This window comes from Perca fluviatilis, chromosome 1 (assembly GCF_010015445.1).
Source record: "Perca fluviatilis chromosome 1, GENO_Pfluv_1.0, whole genome shotgun sequence".
NCBI lineage: Eukaryota > Metazoa > Chordata > Actinopteri > Perciformes > Percidae > Perca > Perca fluviatilis.
In genome coordinates, this window is record NC_053112.1 from 38691785 (window position 1) to 38703584 (window position 11800).

At 39.8% G+C, this 11800-nt stretch overlaps 1 protein-coding gene across 1 annotated transcript; it reads left to right on the top strand.

The window, feature by feature from the left end:
* Positions 1-1046: 1046 nt before the first annotated feature.
* Positions 1047-10301, top strand: LOC120556658 (multidrug and toxin extrusion protein 1-like). Its single transcript, XM_039796302.1, has 16 exons — positions 1047-1478; positions 2280-2381; positions 2518-2586; positions 2799-2947; positions 3617-3659; positions 3813-3857; positions 3946-4043; positions 4934-5031; positions 5560-5741; positions 6257-6365; positions 7122-7197; positions 7434-7503; positions 7599-7731; positions 7842-7936; positions 8040-8103; positions 8183-10301. Exons 1-16 carry the CDS (start codon positions 1287-1289, stop codon positions 8422-8424), a joined length of 1767 nt encoding a protein of 588 aa, XP_039652236.1. The 5' UTR covers positions 1047-1286; the 3' UTR covers positions 8425-10301.
* Positions 10302-11800: the final 1499 nt, after the last annotated feature.

The window sequence follows — 11800 nt, forward strand, 5'->3', positions numbered from 1 at the left end:
CATCAGTTTTATTTATCATATAAATCAATAATATAGCGAGAGTAGAGGGAGGCGGGCCAGTACAGCCTGATCCGGCAGGGGAGAGTTCAAGCCCGATCCGGCACCTCTCTCTAAGCTAACCTGCCTCTCTTAGTTATGCTATTATAATTCTAGACTACCGGGGAAGTTCCTTCCTTCCTACGACACACTGAGCTGCTCTCTCATCTCTGTTTTCACTTGTTTCCTTTTGTATGCATCCTGTCCCAGAAATGCTTGTTACTTACCTATCTCTGGGGAGTTTACTCCCCGGAGTCCTTATGTTTTCTCCACAGAGCTTTGCTCTGCGATTCTCTGCAATTCCCGGCCGCGTCCTGCTGCGTCCGCCGCATCCATCCATGCTCTGCAGCGCCACATTACATCCCGCAACGCCCTGCTGTGATGTTCATACGCACAGAGTAGTCAGGATCCGGTATAGGAGACTGCACTACTCAGTATGACACGATGTGCCCTGCTATGACATGAACTTCCACGATGATCTTCAAAGTCACTGTTCCATTATCTTTAATGTGACTATTATTTGCCACTGTTCATCACACCCCCAATCGGCCCCGTCAGACACCGCCTATCAAGAGTCTGGGTCTGCCGAGGTTTCTTCCTAAAAGGGAGTTTTTCCTCGCCACTGTCGCAACAGCCACTGCTAATGCTTGCTCTTGAGGGAATTACTGTAATTGTTGGGGTTTTGGAATTCATGGAGTGGTCTAGACCTACTCTATCTGTAAAGTGTCTCGAGATAACTCTTATGATTTCATACTATAAATAAAATTGAATTGAATTGAATTGAAATTGAATCGAATTGAATTTCCTGCAAATACGTCTAGCCAATCATTTGTACCAGCTTCATAAAACACAAGGGCTATAAGGTCTATTCATTATTTACAGTCTGAGAGGCACAAACTTGGATGTGGCACACACACACACACACACACACATGCGGGCACACACATATGCTACTGTATTACTGGAGCGCACTCGGATCCCAGACAATCTGTTGAAGTCATAGTAAAAACCAAGTTAACGGAACCATGATGTGCACTTGAATGCAACATCAGATATACTCTGTGACGGCCGAAAACTGCTGCACGAGCTGGTTGGCAGAGGGAACTCCTGAACCACGCGAGTAACCCTTCCTCCGTAACACACCGCTGTTAAAGGGAAACCGGACTGTCTTCTTCTTCTCTTATTTAATGGCGGATTGCAAACAATTTTTAGGTGCATAAACCGGTCTGTCTGTTGAGAACACCGTAGGCATGGACGGTTCTATTAAAACACCAATTACATATTCCGAGGGAGTGGAAGAAGATTTTGAAGTAGGTAAAGCGGCTGCTTCTGTTCAAAGCTCCGGTGATAGCCGGGGCTCCTGCCTGAAGAACATGCGTTGCTTCATCCCGCCGGACTACCGGCATGAGCTGGTACAACTTTTCAAGTTAGCGGGACCAGTGGTAAGAATAGTTTTGAACTGCGTTTTTCGTTTTTGAACAGTAACGTTAACTGTTGCTTGAGTGGTGCCGTAAATGTTCTGTTTGTTGTCTGTGCATTGTGTTTGTAATTAGTAATTAGTTTATAACTTTATGAAGCATATATTTAATAAGGAATACAATATGGGCTAGATACTAAGTACATAAACCCAGTCTTGTGTAAGATTATAATTATTATTGAAGATGGTGTAAACATAGCATAACCTTAGGCTTACTCACTGGTTTATGTAACGGGAAGGCCTATTGGAGTTGCTGTGTCTTCTATTAGTTTGTTATAACGTTAGACCATTACATTGTATTCAGTATGATCACTTTATTTGTCAGAGTACCTGCATACCCAGAAGAACTGGTTTCTCACACTTTACTGTTTGTCACTGTGCAATAATAAAAACAGGAATAATACGTGTACTAAGTTAAAAGAAAAAAAAAAAGATCAAATCTAAAATAGAACTAAAAACAAACATTCAGACAGAACAATCAGTCCAGTATAGGAACCATTTTAAAGTGCAGTTCAATGGCGTCACTGCTAATACATAGCAAACCACCTCTAATCAAATGCATGCCTAAGTGCAACCATTGCATGGTATTTAGTTGGTTATTAGAAATACGTATTGTTATTGTTATACAGTAAGGGTTATGTTATCCATTAGGTTTTCACTCACTGAAAATGTCTATAATGCCTCATGTTTGTATTTATTTTGTATGAAATATCTGCCTTGTGTATTAAGATGAAAATGAGGACTGATATTTGTGTTTGTACTCCAGATCATTTCCCAGTTGATGGTCTTTATGATCAGTTTCGTCAGCACTGTGTTCTGTGGTCACCTGGGGAAAACTGAACTTGCAGGAGTGGCGTTATCAATTTGGGTTGAGGCTGCTTTCTTCTAATCCTATCTGGGTTTGAACTGGTATCCCAGCCTGCCAGTACTGGCATCTGATTTATCTATCTTTTAATGTTCATGTTTTTCTCTTAATTGTTTTTTTCTTTCTTTCTTTTTTGCAGGTGGTTAATGTCACCGGTATTTCCATTGGCACTGGTTTGTCGTTAACATGTGATACCCTCATATCTCAGGTAGTGTTCTCACCAGAGGTTGTTCTTTCACTTCCTTTATCTAACCAAGACAAACACAACTGCTACTGCTGCGTTCCCAGGTAGTCCTGGGGTCCCCTTTAAAACAACGCAACAAGGAGCTTTTGTATCATGTTAGTTTTCTTTGGTTATTGGAGTGATTTGGTGTTTTGCATCTCTGCTTATGTAAGTATCTGTCTACCTGTTTCATGCAGACGTATGGGAGCGGTAACTTGAAGCGTGTGGGTGTGATTCTCCAGAGGGGGGTTCTGATTCTGCTGCTGGCCTGTTTCCCCTGCTGGGCTATCCTCATCAACACTGAACCTCTCCTACTCGCTGTCAAACAGAGCCCAGAGGTTGCCAGGTCGGTCATTATTTAATCCCCCTAAACATTACCTTCAGCATCTTTCCCTTTAGAGACACTGCTGTACATGTGGTCTTATTGAGACTGACTTAACTCTTATCTGTTATCCTCTTTCCCCCTGTTTTAACTGTCTATTTTTACTCAGTGTTGCACTGTACAGCACCTTGTAACCATGGTTTTAAAAGGTGCTTTATATATAAAATGTCCCTACTTACTAATCAATACACAGTAAAATGTGCCAAAACGTTGGTAAGCATTCCTATGGAAGCCCAGTATTCATGTTATATTGAGTTTTGACTTGTCATAAGGCCCTGCAGTGAGTTTCAGGATGTGCCGTTATAAATCTGCTGAGCGAAAGGTTTTTTTTCACATTAGTCACTAAAACACTGATGCATGGGAAAATAGGGTCCACGTTGAAAAAACAAGCAAATTACCCTTTACACCTGCATAAACTTTTTTTTGCCACTTGGGGGCAGCATAAAAAAGCTAAACACTGTCACCTTTTAGGTATAGTTATGGCAAATGTTAGGAAATAGTTGCTTTTTATTATTTACACATTCAGAAGATACAGAGGTACAAAAGTATTCATTCAGAGTTGTGTTTATGTACAGCCATGTGTTTCAACCCAACAATTAAATGCACATTTGTTTGTTATCTTTCTGCCTCAAGTATCGCCCAGCTGTATGTGAAGATCTTCATGCCTGCTCTGCCGGTGAGTTTGGTGCATTCTAAACCCTCTGTATGAAGATAATAATACAAATCATACAGAGGTTTTTCAATTTCTGCATGATCATTACTCTCAAGCTCAAATTTGCCAACACTATGCCAAAGTAACACTGATTAATTTTTCTGTTTTCATTTTCAGGCTGCCTTTATGTACCAGCTGCAAGGGAGGTATCTTCAAAACCAGGTACAGGCAAACTACACTAAATGTTAAAGTTTATGGCTGAACCATAGTTATTAAAACTGATATTGATACCAGGTGCTGTTGTTTACAGGGAATTATATGGCCTCAGGTTGTGACAGGAGTGATTGCAAATATCCTCAACGCAATCATCAACTACGTCTTCCTCTACTGTCTGGATATGGGCGTTGCGTGAGTTTTCCAGCCTTATTATTTTGTAGTAGAGCTTACTAATTGTTAGCACATTATAACACTCAATGATGTAATTTAGAAACAATCAGATGTAGGGCTGGATATCGCTCAAAAAAGTGTGATACCAGCACCAATACCAATATAGTGACTTACATTCTAGGCCTTGAACGATACCTTTTTTGATAAGAATTTTAACAAAATTACATTAAAACATTACACATTATGGTAAAAATCATTTTTTTCTGCTCCTTTATATCTACAGTATGTAGTCAAGCCTCTCAAATTAAAACAACACACACGCATGTGTGCTCTGTCTCTGTGTGTAACAGATTCTTGTACCTGCATGCCTCCACGACGTGTAGACAGCCAATCACCAGCAGTATAGGATCTAGGTAGAAGCATGCTGCCTGCTTATTGGCTCACTGACACTGATGAGATTTACTCCTTAGGTATTGACATTTGCTATTGAATTACGAGGCATTTTTCAATACTCGATACTAAGGAGGCAATTTGGTCAGCACCTAAAAAGTATTATTGTTATGTCCCTGAATTGAAGGAAGTTGTACTTCATATAATATGGTAAATATAGTTCAGTGAATGACCAAAAAAATTTTTTGGTTATGTATGATTGATCAATCAGTCTTTCTGTCCTAGCCTGATACGACTATACCAATCCAACATAACAGATATAAATGCCTTTTAAATTAATATTATTATTAATTTAAAAAAACAAATGTACAATTCAAAATCTATTATCATTTGTCAAATGTAGTGTTCATTACTCAATTGTTGTATTGGATGGCATTGTGCAGAGTGTTATTATGCAGTAACATCTTTTGTTTATTAATCTGAATGATCATCTGGACCACAATTTTTTGTTTTTCTTTAAGTGGATCTGCTGCAGCCAATGCTATCTCACAGTATTTGCTGGCTGTTATCTTATTCGTGTACATCTGCTGCAGGGGTCTGCACAAGGCCACATGGGGAGGTCAGTTGTTTTCTCATTGTTTTTGAGATATTTGACCACAACATACATGAAATTGATTAAATATATTTTCTCCTTATGGGGTTGACTGCAGTCATTGTCTTATTCTATCCAGTAATTTCATCCTCTTTCATCATTCAAGTCTCTGGTCTTTCAGAACTTCTAAATAGGTTGTCTCTTGTTGAACATTCCAGTTTCTAATGTTTGACTAGATTAGTTACACTCTATAACTGTGTAATGTTGTGTAGAGGAGAGTTTACAGTGTGACGTAATTTGTCAGAAGGCTGTTGTATAAGACTAGCAATAATTTGCCATGTGCAGTCATCCTGGCCTTTTTCTGACTTGAACAAAATGTTTGCACATGTATTTATGTATTGAGTGAACCATTTTAACCTTGGCTCTATTAAAATGGAAGCCCACTTTATGACATCAACCTATGTCCATCCTTTTCTGTATTGAGAGTTTTCTCTAACATGAGATGAGAAATGAAAAGATAACCTGTAGCTTAACGTAAAGACCTCTGACTCACAGGTTGGACACTGGACTGTCTGCAGGAGTGGGGACCCTTTGTCCGGCTGGCCATCCCCAGTATGCTCATGCTTTGTCTGGAGTGGTGGATATTTGAAATAGGTGGATTCCTGGCCGGAGTGATCAGTGAGACTGAGCTGGGAGCTCATTCTATAGCTTATGAGCTGGCGACCTTAGCTTACATGGTAACCCTTCTAAATGTGTTTCCCCGCCCATCATTATGTATTAATTTTAACTGTTAACTAGAGCTGCAAAGATAAATCAATTAGTTAACTATTTAAATAATTGCCAACTATTTTGATAATCAATTAATCTGAGTAATTCTTTGAAGAAAAAATTTGAAAATTCTCTGATTCCAGCTTCTTAAATGTGAATATTTTCTATTTCATTCACTTCTCTATGACAGTAAACCGATTAGCTTTGTGTTGTGGACAAAACAAGACATTTGAGGACGTCAACTTGAGCTTTGAAAAACACTGATCTACATTTTTCCCCATTTTCTGGCATTTTATAGACCACACTATTAATCGATTAATCAAGGAAATAATCAACAGATTAATCATCTATTAAAATCATTGTTAGTTGCAGCCCTACCGCTAACCCTCTGTTTGTGTACTGGTCATAGCTCTAGTAAAATAATGGTTAAGCAAAAGTAGCACTAATACACTTTTGATAATAACTGCTCTATTTCTTCCTATAGTTCCCACTTGGATTTGCTGCTGCTGCCAGTGTACGGGTTGGGAATGCTCTTGGTGCAGGAAACATAGAGCAGGCCAAACTGTCTTCCAAAGTCCCCATCGTTTGTGCATGTAAGACCCCATGCATACTGTACATTAGAGTGCGGATTGGGCCACAGTTTTCTGTCCGAGCCCGGCCCGCGTCCGACAGAGCAGTAACCGAACCCGGCCCGAGCCCGACAGGCATTAAGATATTTATGTCTGAGCCCGACAGTTGAAATCCAATTTTTTCTCATACTAATGAACATGTACATTTGTTTGTGTGAAAAGCCTGCTTTTATTAAGCAACTGTAGGAAGGCATTCGGAAATGTCAACAGATGAGGCATCAGCGCACACGGGGCAACAAGCGCACGTTAACACAGGCACGTAGCTACATAATAAGCTGTTTTAAATTTAAAATATTCAATGCCTTATCGCGCTGATGTGACCGAGCCCGACCCGAACCCGAACATCATTTCTAAATATCTGTCCGAACCCGGCCTGGCCTGTCGGGTACCGTCGGGTACCGTCAGGCTCGGGTCAGGTATCCATCCTCTACTGTACATGATGCCTGCAACGCCCTTCACTTTGAACTTGTTTATTTCCTATTCGGAGAGACGAATTTAATTGAATTTTTAACCCATTACAAGAGCTATCAGAGATTCCTTGTAATCTCTCAGATTGAATCAATAGTCACACTTTATATTTAAAATGAATCATTGCAATTATTGTACACACCCCAGTTTTGAGCTTCTTCTTACACTTGAACCATCCATTCATAATATTCCACTTTCTTGTGTTCACCTCTTCCCTGGTAATTATAATATGTCAATTTCTCCCCATGGCAGTCATAATTGCATGTTTCATTGGAGCCAGCCTCAGCCTCGCCAGAAATGTCATAGGCTACATCTTTACATCAGAACAGTAAGTAAAGTCTTGGACACAATACTCGGTAACATTTTATTTGAAGGGGGGTGTGCATAAGACTGACATGACACCGTCATAACTATAACATAACATTCGCAGAGTCTGCCATACAGTATCTGTTGCCCAGTTTGTTCCATTTCAGTTAAGCTATGTCAGCTACAGTTACCTCAGTAAAGAACCTTTGTCAAAACATCTTTTAGTGTCTACCAATAATCTCTATCTGCATTTTTTAGAGACATTTTACAGAGGGTTGCTGACGTCATGATCATATTTGGCTTCATGCATCTTGTTGATGCTGTTGCGGTGAGAAACAACCTAATAGTAGTAATCAGGATTTTAGACACAATTTTGACATATACAGAATGTGATTTGACCAAATCTCTGTTTGATTTGGGCAGGGTGTGGCTGGAGGGGTTCTCAGAGGAGCAGGGAAACAGTTGATTGGTGCTCTGTGTAACCTGGTGGGATACTACTTAATTGGTTTCCCTATTGGTGTGTCCCTAATGTTTGCAGCAAACATGGGCATCGTAGGTAAGACCCGACCATTAATGTACAGTTCTGTAATTACTGCTGTATTATCTCCCGCTTGTCAAATAGAGTTTCAGAAATCCATTAAAACTCTTCTCTCGTCTCTGTAAAAGGACTGTGGACAGGACTTTGCATTTGTGTGTTGATGCAGTCGATTTTCTTCGTCACATTTGTGTGCAAGCTCGATTGGAAGAAGGCCGCTGAAGAGGTGCGAACCTACATCTCTTGACCAATCAAAATTTGACTTTGTCTCGAGATGAGTTTCAAGTTAATACCTGATGTTAATAACTATTTCTAATGTTTCTGATCAGGCTCTTGTGAGAGCAGGAGTCCAGATCAAAGAAGAAAATGAGATGGTTGAGATGAAAGTTAAAGGTAAGCTCCGACGCCCTAACCGAAACATCCTCATGTGACAGTATGTTGTTAAAACTAAAGGTTCTCTCCAAACCTCCAGACTCGAATCAGAACCAGTACCAGGTCAGCGCTACTGCATCTAGTGGTGAGATTGCTGAGGTGGACCACGCATATCAGGAGGCGCATATTGCTGACCAGAATAAATCCACTACCACTACAGTGGGAAATGTTCTGTCAATAACACAGCTGGTTTTACGGCGTGGCCTCATATTGCTGCTCATGGTCATCATCCTCGTCGCTGGAATCATCACAGACATCTTCCTCACCAGGCTGCTGAAATGAGTCATCCAGTGATTCAAAGCTTGTTTTCAGACTGATGGCTGTCAGGATCGATAGCATCCGTCCATTAAACTAAATATAAATGTTAACGCTGAATCACCTTGTAATGAAATGGTTACTGGTGCTGTTGATCCCACTGAGGATCAACCCCTGAGTCTGCAGCTTTGTGCTTTCATATACTACTGGACAGCCACTTAATGGCAGAGAGTCGAATCAAACAAGCCGATAGGCGTGGAATATCTAGCCAATGAGACCCAGATATTTTTTGAGAAGTTACAATGTACAACAGTCTGGACAGCAATATGAAACCAAGCCTAGTATGGCACATAGAGGGCGAAAATGGCTTAATGCAATTTTGCAAGAATTTCTTGAGGCATGTTTGATTTGCCATAACAAGTACTAAGAGTAAGGTGCTGTATTCTGTATAATAGTGAATTTCAATAATTTACTATAATGTTGAAAGATATATGTGAGGGTATTTTTGTTGGTTTTCTTGCCTGTACTAAAATGAATGTTCTTATTTATCTTTTTATTTTTTTTAACATGTTCAAAATAAATTAAACTATTAGATGAACATGCTAATTTAAGTAGCTCAGGTAGAGTTAAAGAAGAAAAGGTTTGGAAGATGTTTTGATTTAAGAGAGAACCTTTTGAGAAGTTGACACACTGTCCTTGGGTTCAAGTGAAAATAAAGTAAAGACACTTGAATGTATTTGTGTATAGGTATTCAGGTGGCATCACATGCCCCACAGTGAAAAGACTGAGTGTGTGTGTGTTTAACATATGGCAATAGTACTTCTTATTTCGTCATCAAAAGCTTAAAACATAAGAATTCTGAACACCACAAATCAAATCCATGTGCTTTTGCAAGTTTGTCATAGGTCACACAGGGGAAGGTGTAATCATAGACTGTAAAAAATAATTACAATACTGTAAAAACGATTTTTGGATGAAAGAGTGAAGCTAGAGGTTGACACGGCCAAGCCATTGTTGTTTATGGTTTCCGTTTATAGCAACCCGTTTTAAAAGGCAAGTTTTCTCTAAAAATGGAAAAGAAACTTGCCCTGGAACAATTCCTACAAAAGAAAGAATGTGTTTGCCTTACTACCGACCGGCTTTGGTAAAAGCCTAACTTACCAGCCTTGCTGATGGCCAAAAGAATGGAGCAAAGCTCAAACCCGTTGTTGTGATCTGATTGGTTGAAGGACTATCCAATTGCGTACAGAGTCATTTGAACTATGCCCGTTGATCACGCCTCTTGTACAGTAGAAAATACAGAGCAGACTCCCCAGACTAATGTTCAATCTTAAAAGATTGAGTTTGAGACTAGGAAATCTTCTCTAAAAAAAATCTGTAATCTCTAAAAATCTGTAATGTTTAATAGAAACAACCTGTGTTGTAGTGTAGCCATAGGGTCAGAAAAAGGATATGAAGGCAGACTTCTTGAAATCCAATGAGTGTGTATTTATTAGTGTGCCAAATCCACATATGAAATGAGACATTTAAAATAAAAATAATAACACATTGTAACTATCAAGAGAAAATGGCATCAAAATGCCACTGCCTTTATAGGGCTCTCAATCTACCCTGTACTGTCCCACTATCTCCCAGAGGTGGGCCTACGCAACATTTTTAACATTACAAACACAGGGTTTATAGTATTCTGGCACCGTGCTGGATCTCCAGTGTGCAGCCGTGGGAACTTATTATTTTCGAGTCAGTTGATTTCACCTACCAATCACATGAGAGGAACGCAGCTCTAACTAACGCAGGGCTTAAGTTTACCCTGGTGCCCGATTTCTGGCGTTTGACTATTTTAGAAAAATAAATACATTAAAAAGTCCACATGGGATTTGTTTTGATGCGCTGGATTTACCAATCATCGAACTTCCACCTACCAATGAAACTAGTTCTAGCCAATCAGGTGCTAAGTAGGGCGGGTCTTTGTCGAGTGCGGTGCCGGTGTGGTCTCCGTGGTAATCTGGCCAAAAAAAAAATGGAGCCAAAGTTTATGAAACTTGGAGCATGTAGCTACAGCTTTAGTTGAGAAAGGAGTTAAAAACAAATGTCGCTGGGCATGAATAGAGGACAAGAGGAAAAGGGTGGAGACGGGAAGCCGTTTAGCACTTGGTGTCTCAAATTGAGGGAGCCGGGTGTTTGCTTCTGCATCGCATGTTGAAGGAAGGTACTGTACGGTAGCAGCGGTAAGAAAGTGCTTGCTAGTCACAAAGCTTCGGTCTGTGCACTCTGTCATACGAGTATGTTACCGGCAACGACGGCTACCGCTACCACTGTGCCTTCTGACCGACCGTGATACAAACAATACGTTTGTGCACGTTCATAGCGGAACAGGATTTGTCATTAACGATGGCCACTGTGTAAAAGCTATCTGAAGCCCAAACTGCCTTGATAAAGCTGTCTGTTTGGAATCAGCATGGCAGGTATTTAAACATAACGGCCTTGTCCCAGAGTCTAGACGTCTAGCTATATGAAAAGCTAAACAATGCGACGTTTTTAATAAATGTAAATAAAGCAGCTAATATCAACATGGACAAAATCATGAATGTACTAATTCGCTTTTTTGATGATGACGTGGCCAAAGTAACAACACAACATCTAGAAAATCTAAAAATGTTTTCACAATGATTCATTGTAGGATTATGATATTATTGCAATATGTAAATCTACATTTACTCTTAATTTAACATATGGTTGGAAGAAGTTAAAATTGATCCAAAACTTTTTAGTTTTGAGAAATTATGACTTTTATTATTGTGTAATGTCAGAAGGACTTTAACTGTTTTGCCAGTCATATTCACTTTAATGAGTGCGTATTGAAATATTACACTGTGTCTATATTACACTGAACTACTGTCATAGTTCCATTATCTTTATTGTGACTATTATTGCCACTATTCATCACACCCCCAACCGGCACTGTCAGACACCGCCTACCAAGAGCCTGGGTCTGTCCCAGGTTTCTCCCTAAAAGGGAGTTTCCTCGCCACTGTCGCACTAAACGCTTGCTCTTGAGGGTGTCATGGTTGTATGTTTCTGTATATGTTCTGCTTCCTGTTTTATTTTGAAGTATCTGGTTTTCTGTCTTGTCTGGTCTAGTTTACTTCCTGTCTTTAGTTTTCCCACCCACGTGATTGTCTTATGTGTTTCACCTGTTGTTTCACCTGTGCCTTGTTTGCTTTAGTCTCTGTCTTTTTCCCTTGTCTGTTGTCAGGTCATTGTATTTAGTTTGGAGTGCCTGATGTTTTGACTGTTTCTGTTTTTTTGTATTTTGCCTGCTGTTCCAGGACACCTTTGGTTTGTTGGATTTCTTTAAAATAAATCCTTGAGCTTACTCGTGTTTCTGTCATCTTGCACTTGG